The following is a 15,020-nucleotide window of genomic DNA, read 5'->3' on the forward strand; positions in this document are numbered from 1 at the left end:
TCTACACAAACGTTTTCCCCAATGTTTAACCTGAGGCTTTAAAAGTCCATGTTTGAAATTCGTATGCATTCCAATGGGCTAATCTACACCAGGACATTGCCTTGAGGCACGTTTATGAGCGCTATCTATAACGTAGCCTGCAACGTTTAAAAAACGCTGCGCCTTGAAAAACGCCCTTGAAACGTAAATGCGTTAAAAACGCGTGAAAATGCTGCATAGACGTTTACCAGCATTTTTACGGCAAGCTTTAAAATGCCAATAAAAGTGCACGCAAATGCATATGAATACAGTAGGAATGTTTACATGCGTTTTTAAAAATGTCTGTGTAGACCCAGTTTTTTGCAGCTAATTTTGGTATTGTGGCCAGTCGATGGTAGGTAAGCAAATATTTCATTTTTCAGGAAAGGTCTGCTTAAAAAAAGCTAGGTGTATTTGTGATAATTTATTGCATGGTATTTTTTGTCAAAAGGTTTAGGCTTCATAGGTAGAACATAAATACAAAAAACTTGTATTAATGTTTATATTTTGTATATTCTTACACTCTAGATATATGTTCTCTTTTATTTAACAGCTATACCAAAACTTTTAATTGTTAACAAAGTTGTCACTAAAAACACTAAGAGTGTCCTGCTCAGCATCACTTCTGGGTTCTACCCAGCAAAAATAGATATTAAATGGCTCCGGGATAGGGAGATATTAAAATATATTGACGTGGAAGAAGCTCAGAGAAACCCTGACGGGACGTACAGTGTGAGGAGCTCAGTAAAAATTACACCCACTGAGGAGGACAGAGAACGAATCTTCTCCTGTAGAGTCCAACATGGGTCTCTTACTGCCCCTCTCCGGGAGGACTTCCAGCTGGTGTATGGAGGTAAATCTACATATTAGAAATTACATATATAAATTTGTATTTATTCTATTGTAAGCATTGTATGATTTAGTTGTTAATGCATATGCCTGCAGCTTGTAATCAATGCCTTTCTTCAATGCATCTGTCTGTTATATTATTTTCTTTATTTCCATCATTTTATTGGCAATCAGATGTTCCCTGGATCAACAGTCACTGTTATCTTTACTTTAAAGCCGTAATACCCAGTTATTTTCTATGCTTCTAAAAATCATCCAGCTTTTTCTTAAATCATTCATAGTAGTTGCTAAAACTACTTCCTGAGCCAATTTCACATTTTCATAGACCTTACAGTGAAGAATTCCCTTCCTTATCTGGAGATGAAACTTCTTTTTCTCCAGACACAAAGAGTACCCTCTTGTTCTTTGTAATGATCTCAAAGTGAATAATTGGGAAGAAATTTCTCTATATGGATCATTTATATATTTAGACAGGGTGATCATATCCCCCCTTTTACGTCTCTTCTTAAGGGAGAATAGATTCAGTTCAGCTAATCTCTCCTCATTTCTGGGCTCCTCCATTCCTTTTATTAGTTTAGTTGCCCTTATCTGCACTCTCTCCATTTCCACAATGTCCCAAAACTGGACTTTATATTCCAGATGTGGTCTGACCAATGCTTTGTACAGGGGCAGGATTATGTCTCCACCTCTTTTAATACAAGAAAGTACTTTGTTAGCTTTAGATATTGCAGCTCGGCATTGCATGCTGTTATTAGGTATATGATCTACCAGAACCTCCATTTTGGACTCCCCTAAATGTATTCCCCCAGACAGTATGAAGCTTGCATGTTGTTAGCTCCCAAGTGCATAACTTTGCTCATAAATTTGCCACTTGGCTGCCCAATCAAACAGTACATCCAGGTCTGCTTGTAGATTTCATAATTCCATTACATAGTTTGGTGTCATCTACAAACACAGAAATTATACTTTTAATCCCAAACTCAATATCATTTATAAAGATGGTAAACAGTAAAGGTCCCAACACTGAACCCCGGGGTACACCACTAATAACAGACCATTCAGAGTATGAATCATTAATTACAACTCTCTGGATGCGATCTTTAAACCAGTTCTCTATCCCTTTACAGATTGACTTTTCTAAACCTATTGACCCTAACTTGCATGTTAACAGTCTGTGGGGTACAGTGTCAAATGCTTTGGCAAAGTCCAAGTACACTATATCAACTGCTACTCCACTGTCTACCTGTTTACTTACTTCCTCAAAAAAAGAGAGTGAATTTGTTTGACAACTTCGATCTTTCTTGAAGCCATGCTGACTATCACTTATAATATTATCTTCTAGCAGTAACTCCTTTATGTGGTTCTTTATCAAACTCTCTAAGATCTATCCAACTATGGACGTTAAACAAACCAGTCTGTAGTTACCTGGAAATTACTTTGCTCCCTTTTTAAAGATAGGAACCACATTGGCCTTACACCAATCTATCGGTACTTTGCCAGTGACTAAAGAGTCTCTAAAAATTAGAAATAATGGCTTTGAAATACCTGAACTCAGCTCTTTGAAGACTTGTGGATGTAATCCATTGGGTCTTGGTGCTTTTACAACCCTAGTTTTGCCTAACTGTTTCTCAATCATATCCATTCTGAGCCATTGTGACTCATTTAAGGCAGTAACATTGCTATAATGAATTTGGACTTGAGCTCTGCCATTTTCCTTTGTTTACACAGAGTTAAAAAAAAAAGTGTTTAGTAAATCTGCCTTTTCTTTATCCCCAGTTACCAACCCAGCGACATCCTTTAAGGGGCCTACATGCTATTAATATATTTTTAAAAAATTTGGGGGGTTTGCCTTCCTTTTCTTTGCAATCTGTCTTTCATTTTGAAGTTTTGCACATTTTACCTTTTTACATCCTCTGGTATATTCTTTAAAGTTTTCAAACGATGAAGGGGATCCTTCATTTTTATATTTTTGGAATGCCCTTTTCTTCTTTCTTATGGCTTTTTTAACATCAGCTGTGAGCCTTATAGGTTTTAATTTTAGCCTCCTGATATTATTACCCATTGGAATATATTTTTCAGTATGCTTTTATAGAAAAGACTTGAAGCATTCCTTTTTTTGTTCAATGTTTTGCTTCCTGTTTACAGCTTACATTAAATGAAATCAATATTATGGTAACTGCTACCCAGATTCTCTTTTATTTGCACATTTGTTATAAGCTCTGCATTGTTAGAAAGAACTAGGGGCAGCAGAGGATCATTTGTAGTTGGGACTTCTATAAACTGTACCATAAAATCGTGTATTTAATTCACAAATTTCCTCCCGTTTGCTGTTCCTGTAGTGTCATTACTCCAGTCAGGGTAGTTGAAATCTCCCATGATTAAAACACTTTCACTTTTTGCTGCTTTTTCCATCTGTGCTAGTAGTTGATTCATTATTTCTTCCTTAGCACTGAGGGGCCTATAGCATACACCAAAAATTAATTCTGTTATTCAACCCCACTTTCAACTCCACCCATAATGCCCCAACCTCAATGTTTGTGCTATCGCAATTTCTTCTTTCACATTCACTTTTAGATCACTTCTCACATGCAGACAGACACCACCACCCTTTTGTTTGACTCTATGAAAGAGAGTATACCCAGGAATATTGACAACCCAGTCATGCGAAGAACAATAGGATTCAGGATTCAGCAATGCCAACTAGACATAGTCATAATTTACTTCACTCATTAAGGCTTTCAACTCCCCCATCTTGTTTGCTAGAATTTTTGCCTTGGTGAACAGGCTATTTAAACCATTGCTGCATTTACCAGCATTGTTTGCCAAACCTTTTTGTTTTTCAGTACAAATAGTACTGCACAATCCAATGTTTGTTTGTAACATGGGAAGCTCCAAACATTTATCCATAACGCAGACCCCAACTATCCCCAATCCCCCCCACTAGTGTCTGACCCCTGACTAACCTTTCTGCCACCTTATTTAACTGTCCCACCCCCTCTGTACTAGTTTAAATACCCCTCTACAAATTCACTAAATCTTTACCCCTAGCACATCTCTGGCATACAGTCAGCCCGGTGCTCTATGAACCCAAACCCTTCCCTTCTGCACCAGTCCTATGTTTTGATTTTTGCTTGAAAATACCTAAAGTACACAATATAACTAGGAGGCACGTCTCATACTCCCAATTGTTCTTTTACACATCCAACTTGGCACTGCTGTTTTTCCCTGACCCCACTAGACACTATTGTTTTCCCACACCCATCCCTGGATTCTGTTGTTCTTCCCCACATTCTGCTGGGTGTCAATTTTGTGGGGAAGCTAATAAACCTAACTGCACATTTTTGAAATGTGGGAGGAGGGCGTGGCCAATGCAATGATGGATACATTCCACTCTGAAATTGCCACGCTTAAACATGACATAACACACCACATTGAAGTAGCAGAAAAGGCGACTGATGATCTTAGGGCACATGTCACCATTCATACTTTCATTCTCAAGGAGCATTCTGCACTACTGGAGCAGATACTTTTGCACCAGGATGATTTAGATAAAATAATAAAAGCAATAGCGAGCACGCCTTACTACAAAAAGTTTCAGGAAAACTTGCTGCCTTACATGGCGAATACTTTTAATGCTATCTCAATGAGTAATACCTTCCATCCAGATTCATTTAGGGCACACATTACAGTGATTCTAAAGGAGGAGAAGGACCCAGCTAACTGTTCCAGCTTTAGGCCTTTATCCCTCCTCAACCAAGACTTGCAACTTTTTTTTTTACCAATGTCTTGGCAATGAGATTACAGAGGGTAATTAGGAAATTGGTTCACACGGACCAAGTGGGATTTGTACAAGTGACGGAAGCCAGGGATAACACTATTAAAGTACTTAACTGAATTCAGCTGGCTTCCTTGCATTCTATATCTGCCTTCCTGCTATCTAAAGATGCAGAGAAGGCATTTGAAAGAGTGAATTGGACATTCATGGATCAAACTTTGCTGCATATTGGTCTAGGCCCAAACATGTTAGCTTGGATAAGGTCAAAATACTCCTGTCTATCAGGGGTGATCCACGTCATTAGGATTTTTTCAGAGTATCAAATGGTACCCTGTGGGGTTGCCCTCTCTCCACACTTATTTTCATCCTTATTCATTCATCCTAACATTAGAACCCCTGTTAAGAGCTATCAGAGCTGACTCAGGACTACAATTTACCTCATTACTAAATCTTATGAAGAAATTGGCCACTTATAGTTCTCTTTCAAAATGCAAAATTACCTACAGGAAATCAGAGGCTTAAAACATTTCCTTGATCCAAGGAAAACATTGGGAGGAGTTATTCTTTTAAATGGGCCTCTGGAGGTTTGTGATACGTTGGAGTTTTTCTTTCTAAGGATTTTTCTCCTCACCTTTTTCTTAACAGATAAAAATAGATCTATTAAGATCGAAATCCAATACCTTATCATGGTTCATCAGGTGAACAAAATGAATGTTCTGCTGACGTTTTTATATTTATTCCAGACACTTCCAATATGGATACCCAAATCCTTTTTAATAGGGTTCACATGGCAGTTTTTGCAGTTTATTTTGGGGTAATCTTAGGTTTAGACTGAATCGTAATTTAATATTCTGATCCAAAGCAGTGGAAGGTCTAGGAACACCTAACCTATATAAGTAATACATGGCTTTTCACCTGGTCAGGGTAATAGACTGGGCTAGAAATGCTTCTTTTAAAAAATAGGTGGGGCTGGAGCAGTTGGCCGGAAGGCAAGGTTTAACATCAGCACCCTGGTTGGAAAGCAACTTGGTAACGGAGCTTAAACAACATCCCCTGACTGGATCTACACTAAAAGTGTATCATAAGGCATTTTCCTTCCCCAATATTGCGTCATCACCATCTCTGCTATACCTGGTTTTAGATAATCCAGCATTAGAGCAAGGGAAGGAGGACCCGTGTTTTGCTCATTCGTGAGATTTGGGTCTCTATAGGGCAATGCATTTTTTGCACTGGAATATGAGTACCCGCAGCTCTAGATACAAACGGAGAACCTGCAAACTCCATGCAGGCAGTGCTCCGGCTGAGATTCAAACCTGGGACCTAGTGCTGCAAAGGTCTGCAAAAGAGTGCTAACCTCTGAACCCCATGTGCTGCCCACTATTATTACTTTATTCCTCTATTCATTATGCTAACTAATGTGCCTGTTACAGTTTCTGGGCATTTTTTAGCAATAGACCCAATAATCAGACAGGCAGTCCTGGGAATCCCCCCTCCCCACTCCACAAAACCAGCACTGGGCAATGGTTTTCTCCCACTGGCTAGCAATGTAAGGGGCACTATGATATGCTCCTACAGCCCTGCAATACACTGCTGTACGCAATACACTTTGTTGTCAATTCCATTGCATTTCCTGACTGTTACATTCTTTGTTGTGTAGCATATTATAGACCTAACGTAGTACAATATGCTGTAAATAACATAACCCAGATAAGTGTTGATCATTGCTGTGTAGACTGTGACTAGTGATGATTCAGGCCAAGTGTTTGTTATGTATATTCCTAATTTAAAATCCTTTAGGTTTATGTAAGTGAGACTTTTTTTCTAAAGCACAGTAATTATGGAGTATTTTGAAGGTACAAGCACTGCAGATTGTGTTTTTGAATGTATACAGTATGTGCGCCCACAATGTATTGAACCGTGCTTAGGCCGCTGTGCACTATAGTCAGACCCATTTAGCCACACCTATTTTTGGCATGCTACATGTCCTCTATCTCCACTTTGAAATATTGGAGGTACGATGTCTAACTAGGTCTATAGGATCACTATAGACACAAGTGCACAGTCAAACTCTAGGGCCTACTGGACTGCACAGTCACGTTTGTGTAACTGCTATGACAGGAATGTAATGTTAGCTACAATGAGAACATAAGGTTTTAGTACAATTTATATCTGATAGCATATGTTTCTGTAACTTTCTCTATAAATAAGAACTTGCCTAACTCTCATGTTGTTTTTTTGGGGAAGGTAAGTGTAGTTTGTAAAGTAATTTACTTTACTTGATACACTGCTGCAAAACCCTGGATCTCCCATTCTTTGGCTGCTAATATTGTTCTGATTTTTTGCTGATTTCTGTTCTGAGTAGTAAGGAAATCCCATCAACTTCTGTGGGTCTGCATTCTATGATTAAAATATGCAGATCAAGGCTAGGGGATTTGCAGAGAGAACAGCAAAAAATGCTTAGATTATAATTACAATTATGTATCTAGAAGAAATCACGTTGCAATTGTACCTTACACATCATACCTTCTCTAAACCAGAAGTAAGATGCTTCCTGCTTACTGAATAAGGTTACTGTTTTTTAGATCTAGATCTAATGTTCACAAATGTTTTCTGTTTCTTTTGATGATCAAAACATTCCTATGTATCATATGTACAATTTCATATTCTCTCCCTGTGTCCACTACAGCCCGGCCTCTACTTTCCATACTTAGCAAGAGTGTCCAGAGAAATACAAAGAGCACCCTGACCTGTATGGCCAGTGGATTTTTCCCTTATGATATTGATATAACGTGGTATAAAGATGGAGAAATCCTAAAGAATCAGCACATGGGAAAGCCACACAAAAATAACAACGGAACCTATGAAGTGACCAGCACTGTGACAATCACACCGAATGATAATGATGAGAACAGAACTTTCTCCTGCAGAGCCCAGCACATATCTCTACAAGAACCTCTACAGGAGGACTTCCAGCTTGTCTATCAACGTGAGAATTAATACAGTATTAGCTTTTCATGTGAATATTAATTTTTGGTTTTGCAATTTTCCCATGAATGTACTAATAATAATTCCCTCTTTGTAACTGTTTTTTTTTTAGAGACACCATTTCTGTCTACATTGGTCATTACCATAATTGTCATAGTGGTTGTGGTGATAATTGTGGTGCCTATTGCAGTTATTTTGTGCAAACAAAAATTATCCAGAAAAGGTAACATTTACACATTAAAGTTTTTTAAATTCAATAATCATTTATCTAAAATAGTAGGCCTGAATCTCAGTTTTAAATGGTTTTCTATATATCTTCCAAGGGTTTCAGGTTATCAACTAAATTTTTCGATTCTTGTCATTTCCCATAATGTTTATGCTTCTGGTAGAGTAAGAGCTTGTATATTGCAGATTCGTATACAAGTTGTGATTATTTTATGTTTTAGGTTTATTGAGGAGAAAAACATAGGCTAGAGCTCTTGGTTTTGTCTGGGTCTACTTCATAATTTACAACTGTTTCTATTACTCTGCTTCCACAGTGATCCTGCTCAACCATGTGCACAAAGACAACATTGTCCCTAACTCCATTTTTGGCATGCCAAGAATAGGTTATAATGTATACTTCATGGTACAGCACCATGCATAGTAAACTCCTCCTAAAAATTTCTTAAAGTGTGAGGGAAGATTTTTCTAACAAAAAAAAAAGAGATAATGCTACCTAATTTCCAATATTGTGTGTTTTTTCCCCATACTTTTTTGTCTGTTTTGATCATGTGACCACACAGGGCTAGTCTAATCAGTAAATACATCAATACCCAAATGCTAACAGAATTACAATAGGTTATATTTTAGGCAGATGCTATACCAGAGAACCAAATAAGCAGCTTTTAGCTAAAATAGAAATGATAAATCTGGGTGTTTATCAAAATCTTTGCACTCCTGTTCACAGCTTTAGCACACTCTTTAGTGTGTGAATAGTATCAGTAAAAGTTTGTGCAGCTTTGGCTATTATCCTAAAAAAGTTCTAAAGCAGGTTGATTTCAGATTTCCCATAGAAATTACTCCTGGGGATAATTTTGCTAGGAAGCACATTCGATAAAGCGGTTTAGGTAACCTGCTATGAGATGTATCCCCACAAACAAAATAAAAAGGGACTGTGGAGCCATTTTTTTATTCCTATATAAGTAGTCATCTTGTATCCAGTCCCAGGTTTTCCATCCACATGAATCCTCCTGGATCCATCCACAGTTACCAGTTTTCATTTGGGTCAGGGTATTCTTTTGCTTTTAACACTTATGCCCTTTTTTTCTTCATTTGCTGGACACAGTTATGTGAAGGAGACGTATAATACACAAATCCCTTCTCTGGTAGGAAAGCTGCTGAATTAAGGTAGTACAACACTTAACTGTGATGTCTCCAGGTTCCAGTCTTACAAACTCTTTTAGTATTACTTCCTATTTTGGTAGCCTGGATGAAGACAGGTGCTTACTTTCCAACTTCTCCAGGATTTCTGGGCGGTGTGAGGTAAATACACTGTCAGTATGGAACTATCTTCTGTACCAAGAGTTCTGCTCCCTCTATAGCTCTGGCACATTTGATTTACCCACTTAGACGTTTGCCACAACTTGTTCTTCAGCTCTGATCTTCTGTGTCACTAGTCCATTGGCAGTGTCACCCTTCACATACACAAAATTATGTAATTTTGGTAACTTTAAAGCTTGGGCTTTGTCTATGTTTCTGAGTCTCTGAATTGACACCAGTCTTAGAAGTCCCCTGACTAATGAAAAGCCAATAGCTGGTACTTTTATTTTAGCAAATCTGCCAATTAGGGAACCAATTTTTGAATGTGCCTTGTCCATCGTTATGTAAGATTGTTTCATTTCATACTAAGATAAGATTTATCTTATCTATTGTATCTGATGTTTAGTACACAGATCATGTGTCGTTTTAGCAGTAAGTACCAATCTATTTTTCATGGCTTTGTGTTCCTGATAGGGTAGCTGCTACACACTTGAATGCCAGCAGATTGCCCCAGATTGGCAGCAAACTAATCTTTTTTCTTCTCCAGACTGCTATATTCTGAAATGTTACTGCACAGTTTCTGCTCAGCCTGTCTATCAGCTGGCATCTTTATTTTATCCAGGTGCAGGAAATGTGGCGAATTAGCTTTCTTCAGAACATTTCTCGTTAGAGGAGGTTGTTCGAAAAGTTGTTTGGGTCATTGATGACTAGGTTAGTTCTCTATAGCTGCCAGAAAGGAACAGATAGACGCCAAAACCAAATTACCACAATGCGAAATTGTTCACTTTCTTGCATTGTTTAAAAATAAGATATTAGTTAGAATAAAATTGTAATGTGAAAATAATTTATATTTGTTTATTTGTTAAGGGAATAATGATATTAATCAATTGATTTGCAGCTTCGGAGACAACACCTAATATCAGCCCACATGCAAGTAACATTTCCTCTGTAAATAGGGTTAAAGAGATAGTCAATTACTATGAGAATTTAAATAAAAATAATACGGCTAAGCAGAGACCTCCGAATACAAAAAAAGGTAAGTTCTACTGTAGATTCATGTAGTTGATTTTGTGGTGTATGTCTAAGAAGAAAAACTCTTGGAGCTTGATCTGCTTCATTTGCAACTGTTACCCACAGCTCAATCATGTTCCCAAAAACTAAATTGTCCCCAGAGCTATCACTTTTTGTAACGGAAGAGACTTTAATGCTACCTAATTTTCAATACCTACTGTGTTTTTTTCCCAAACTATGTTTCGGCTGTAAAATCATTATCAACCCCAAAAGGTCTATTAGAATAAAAATAGAATAAAATGTAATGTACAGAGTGGAAGATAATGTGCTTAGGGTGTCTTACGGATTGAACTGCTGTCATTCAAATACTGTAAGTAAAGATGTGTTGTCATGGGCAACCTGTTCAATCAATAGGTACCTAGGAGCTTTCAAGTTGATATACAAAATATCTACACTTATATTGACTGTCCCTGAATTTCCTTTTCAGGGTCGTGCACAGGAACTAAAGTCACATACAAACGTGCATTAATAATCGTTGGAAATGATCTTTCACAATTCTTTCAAGATCTTTTCCAACAACTAAGGACCCGATATCTCTTACCCAATATCGGCCCTTATTTTCCTACTTCAGTACATGTGTTGATGATAGGTCTACTTTAACTATCCAATTATGTGAAAGCACAAATCCCCAGACAAAAAATCTACCAGTATACACAGCAACAAAGCAACACCTGGCAGTAACCTGGCACAATCACATTCAGCAAAGTAATACCTTCCCCAGTCAGTGGTGCACCCTTATAATACAGACATGAGTATAACAAGTTTTTACATATCCAACATTTCCTGAATATTCTCTCATTTGTCGTTGTACTTTTGAGCTAGTCTTCCCAGCAGGAACCATCTCCAGTTTGCCTTGGGGAGTAGTCTGTCTGGGAACGGGGGGCAAAGCACAGAGCTAGCACTATTCAGAGAGAAGTCTATATAAATACTGTTTATCATACCTTGCATTGATCATTTTATCTTATATATCTGTATATACGTTATTTTTTTTTAAATGTTCAGTTGTATTATAAAATGTTTGTACTTACAGGCACACAGGAAGGAAAGGATCAATATGCACAATCACTTAAAGAAGAAATTTTAGCAGATAATGGTGAATTATCTGACCAAGAAGAGGAATGTGAACCATCTAATGAAATCCTAGAAGAAAGTTATGAGGAACAATCACATGGTCCTGGAAATATAGACGATAACTCTGACTCTGACATAGTAGTGAACAGTTCTCCCTCCAATCTGGAAACAGGTGATTATTAATAATATTAATATTGGTATTAATATTAATGATAAACAGTATTTATATAGTGACAACAATACAACTCACAATCTAGGGGGTGGTTGATGAAGCACACAATAAGAGAGAGATTTGGGATAGTGAATGAATAGTAAGGAGTTTAAGAGATAGAATAAGACGGGTGGGATTGTTTAAAAAGATGGGTTTTAGAGCTCTTTTAAATGTGCAGAAAGACCAAGCTGAATAGATATTTGTGAAGAAGGATAGGTTGAATAGTTCAGTTCGGTTAGTGCAGGGGCCATGATGCAGGAGTGGGCACAGAGTAGGTGGAACACAATCTTGATAACATCAAATCAGAAGACCATGTAGAAAAGTGTCTTTATTTTCTATTTACAGAAGATGATCCAATGAAATTGCCTATAAAGATGGAGAATGAACAAAACGAAACTCAAAGTTCATTTGGCCAACCACCTGCACAGAAAAAAGAAGCTACAACTGCCTCACTGAGGGGTAGTTCTTCATCTACATCACTACAAGGTTAGTGCGGTTCCAGGGTGGAGGAGTGGGCACAGAGTAGGTGGAACACAATCTTGATAACATGGAATCAGAAGACCATGTAGAAAAGTGTCTTTATTCTCTATTTACAGAAGAGGATCCAATGAAATGGCCTATGAAGATGGAGAATGAACAAAAAGAAGATCATGGTCTTACTGGCCAATCATCTGAACAGGAAAAAGAGGCTACAACTGGCTCACTGAGGGGTCGTTCTTCATCTACATTATTCGGAGGTTAGCACAGGCACCAGGGTGGAGGAGTGGACACAGAGTAGATGGAACTCCATCTTGATAACATGGAAACAGAAGAATGTAGAAATGTAGATGTAGAAAACTCTCTTTATTTTCTATTTGCAGACGAGGATCCAACAGAAATGCCTATAAAGATGGGGAATGAACAAAAAGAAGATCAAAGTTCAGCCGGCCAACCATCTGTACAGGAAGAAGAGGCTACAATTACCTTACTAAGGGGTAGATCTTCATCTACATCAGACGAAAGTGAAGAGGAGGAAACAACATCTCTAACAAAACAAGAAGGAGTGACAGCAGATTCTCCACAATTCCACAAGTTAAAGAGAGAAAACCACATTTCATAAAACTTGCCACTTATAATCTGGTTGTCTAGGGAAAGCAAAAACACACCTATGGATAACCCAAGAACAAACTGACAATAGTTACATAGTAAGTTAGGTTGAAAAAAGACATAAATCCATGAAGTCCAACCACTAGGGAAATAAACATATCCCAGATATAAAACCCTATAAGACATAGTTTGTCCAGAGGAAGGCACAAAAAAACCCTGGTACAATTTGCTGGGATGGGATGGATTTTACTAGCAAAAAGCGGTAATCCCGAGTCACACTCGGGGTAACTTTAGAAGCCCCCCTTACCTTTGCCTTACCTTAGTCTATAGAGGAATTCTTTAGGGAAGAATTCAAAAGAGAAATTCTTTAGGGAAGAATTTAAAAGAGGTATTCTTTAGGGAAAGAATTTAACTATTGTCTGCACCCTGATTTCTCCTGTCAGCCAATTTCTATCGCTTCTTATCTGTCGCTTTCTTCTATGTTGTGATGTTATGATACTGTGATGTTATGAAGTATTGTCATGTTGTGCTGAAGTTAAGCAGCAAATGATATTGTGATGTTAAGTAATTTCATTTTGTACTGAAGGTGAGCAGCAAATGATATTGTGAAAATTGTACTAACTTTATTGTGTGTGTCCTGGAGAACTGTAAGACGCCCCACCACTCTGACGAGGGGAAACGCGTTAACCCAGAAACTGGTGATCGCAAGTGGCAGTTCTCAGGGATAATACTAACAGGCAGTTGAGGAGGAAGTTGAGCATAGACATAAGTCCTCTGTACCCAGTTGACAGGAATTGTCGGAGCCTTTACGGTTCAGTACAGCCAGTCCTGGGAAGAGTTCAGCTCTGCTTCCGTCTCATCTAAGTTACAAGAAATGGGTGCAATACAAGGAAAGGTCTCTCCACCGCCTCCATGTGTAGGAAAAACATGTAAGGATTATGTAGCTCGGGTCTGTGGGACTGATTGCTATTTAGTTATTCCCTGGATGGATAATATGGCAGAATGAACAGAGGGGATGGGAAGCGTGAATTCTTTTCCTAGGGACTGAGCAAATGATTAATTCCATATGGACATGGTTAAGGGATTATGTTTAGGAGACATTGATTGTGTTAAACATAGAAGGACGTCATCTCCCTTTTCTTTTAGATTCTGCTGCTACTTGTAGCACTTTATGTGAGGATTATTATAGTGGTCCAAGAGAGAATGCTGAGCCCTCTGTGGGAATTAATGGGATACTTATAAGACCTTATAAAACCCCTCCTCTCTCGATCCAACATCCATACAATCACCAGTTAATGTTCACACACTGTTTCAGGATCATTACGAATTGTCCTGTGAATTTATTATGGAGAGATTTGTTTGTTCTATTGAGATTGCAGTTGGGGATTAGTACGACGAGACACCTACATGTCACATCCTCAGTCATGCCCATCCATGTACCAAACAGTAATTGTTTTTTATATTTGGAATTGTGAGATTGAGAAAACAGCACATGTGTTTAATGTTTGTAATAAAATATAGAACTACTGTCGTTCTGCATTTTAGCCACAAGATGCCGCTGTTTCTGAGCACAGCTAAACAAGTGGCCAGTATTTGTATATTGATAGGGGGTGTGCTTGTGCTGGGAAAGACAGGAAGCAGGAAACAGGAAGGAGGAGAGCAGACATCTTGCAAGGACTGTGTGTGTAAAAGAGAATCCATTCGCATCCAAGGGGCAGTGTGTTCCTAGAGACTCAGAAGCTGTGGCTGAGTGAAGCTGACAACCATCCAAGGTAGATCCTGTCCAGAGGAAAGAGGATTGTTGTCCAGAAAGGCTGGGAGAAGCTGAGGAACCGAGAGCTGTCTGTCCTGCAGGACCTCATGTTTGCTGAAGAGACTTGTTGCTGTTTTTCAGTTTAAAGACATTGATGGATCCAGAACAAGACCCGGGTCAGTAAAATCGTGCACGCACCACATTATAGGATTGGCGCCTGAAATATCAGAGACTGAGATTATACCTGCAATAGTTAGTGAGTTAGGGTCTATGTATGTGGCAGGTCATAATAACCAATCTTAAAAAAGGACGCTGTGCTGACCTCTGGGGTGAATGTATTTAATGTGTTTTCTTTGTGTTATTGTTTGGAATTTTGTTTATTGTGATAGTATGCAGTAAAGTACTTCCTGTTTTATATAAATTGGTGTCAGTGGGCTGCTTTTCCTTGTTTGTGACTTCGCTGTATCCTAGAAAGCCCCCGGTACACGGCTTACAGAATGCCAACCACAGGATCCGCTACTTGATCAGGTTCCTCCTGGGGTTTGGGCAAATACTGACCAAGATGTTGGTCTAATCTCTTGTACACCATACAAGGCAATGCTTAAGCCCGGCACTGCTTCTGTTTATATTAAACAATACCCACTTTCCCCAGAAAAAGAAAGGGGAATTGAGCCTATGGT

General features: G+C 38.4%; 1 protein-coding gene across 3 annotated transcripts in view; it reads left to right on the forward strand.

Annotated features, from left to right (window-relative positions):
- LOC140334990 (uncharacterized) overlaps positions 1 to 14,761 on the forward strand; it is a 35,145-nt gene extending 20,384 nt beyond the window's left edge. The window contains exons 3-10 of one of the 3 annotated variants that reach the window (XM_072417311.1): positions 572 to 871; positions 7,329 to 7,628; positions 7,740 to 7,850; positions 10,047 to 10,184; positions 11,250 to 11,462; positions 11,847 to 11,987; positions 12,098 to 12,238; positions 12,362 to 14,761. In XM_072417311.1, the coding sequence (XP_072273412.1) occupies positions 572 to 871; positions 7,329 to 7,628; positions 7,740 to 7,850; positions 10,047 to 10,184; positions 11,250 to 11,462; positions 11,847 to 11,987; positions 12,098 to 12,238; positions 12,362 to 12,600 (1,583 nt within the window). In that variant the 3' untranslated portion in view covers positions 12,601 to 14,761. The remainder of the gene's footprint in view (positions 1 to 571; positions 872 to 7,328; positions 7,629 to 7,739; positions 7,851 to 10,046; positions 10,185 to 11,249; positions 11,463 to 11,846; positions 11,988 to 12,097; positions 12,239 to 12,361) is intronic. The other 2 variants (XM_072417312.1, XM_072417313.1) reach the window with 2 other exon arrangements.
- The last annotated feature ends 259 nt before the right edge of the window (positions 14,762 to 15,020 follow it).

Source organism: Pyxicephalus adspersus, chromosome 7, assembly GCF_032062135.1.
Source record: "Pyxicephalus adspersus chromosome 7, UCB_Pads_2.0, whole genome shotgun sequence".
Taxonomy (NCBI): domain Eukaryota; kingdom Metazoa; phylum Chordata; class Amphibia; order Anura; family Pyxicephalidae; genus Pyxicephalus; species Pyxicephalus adspersus.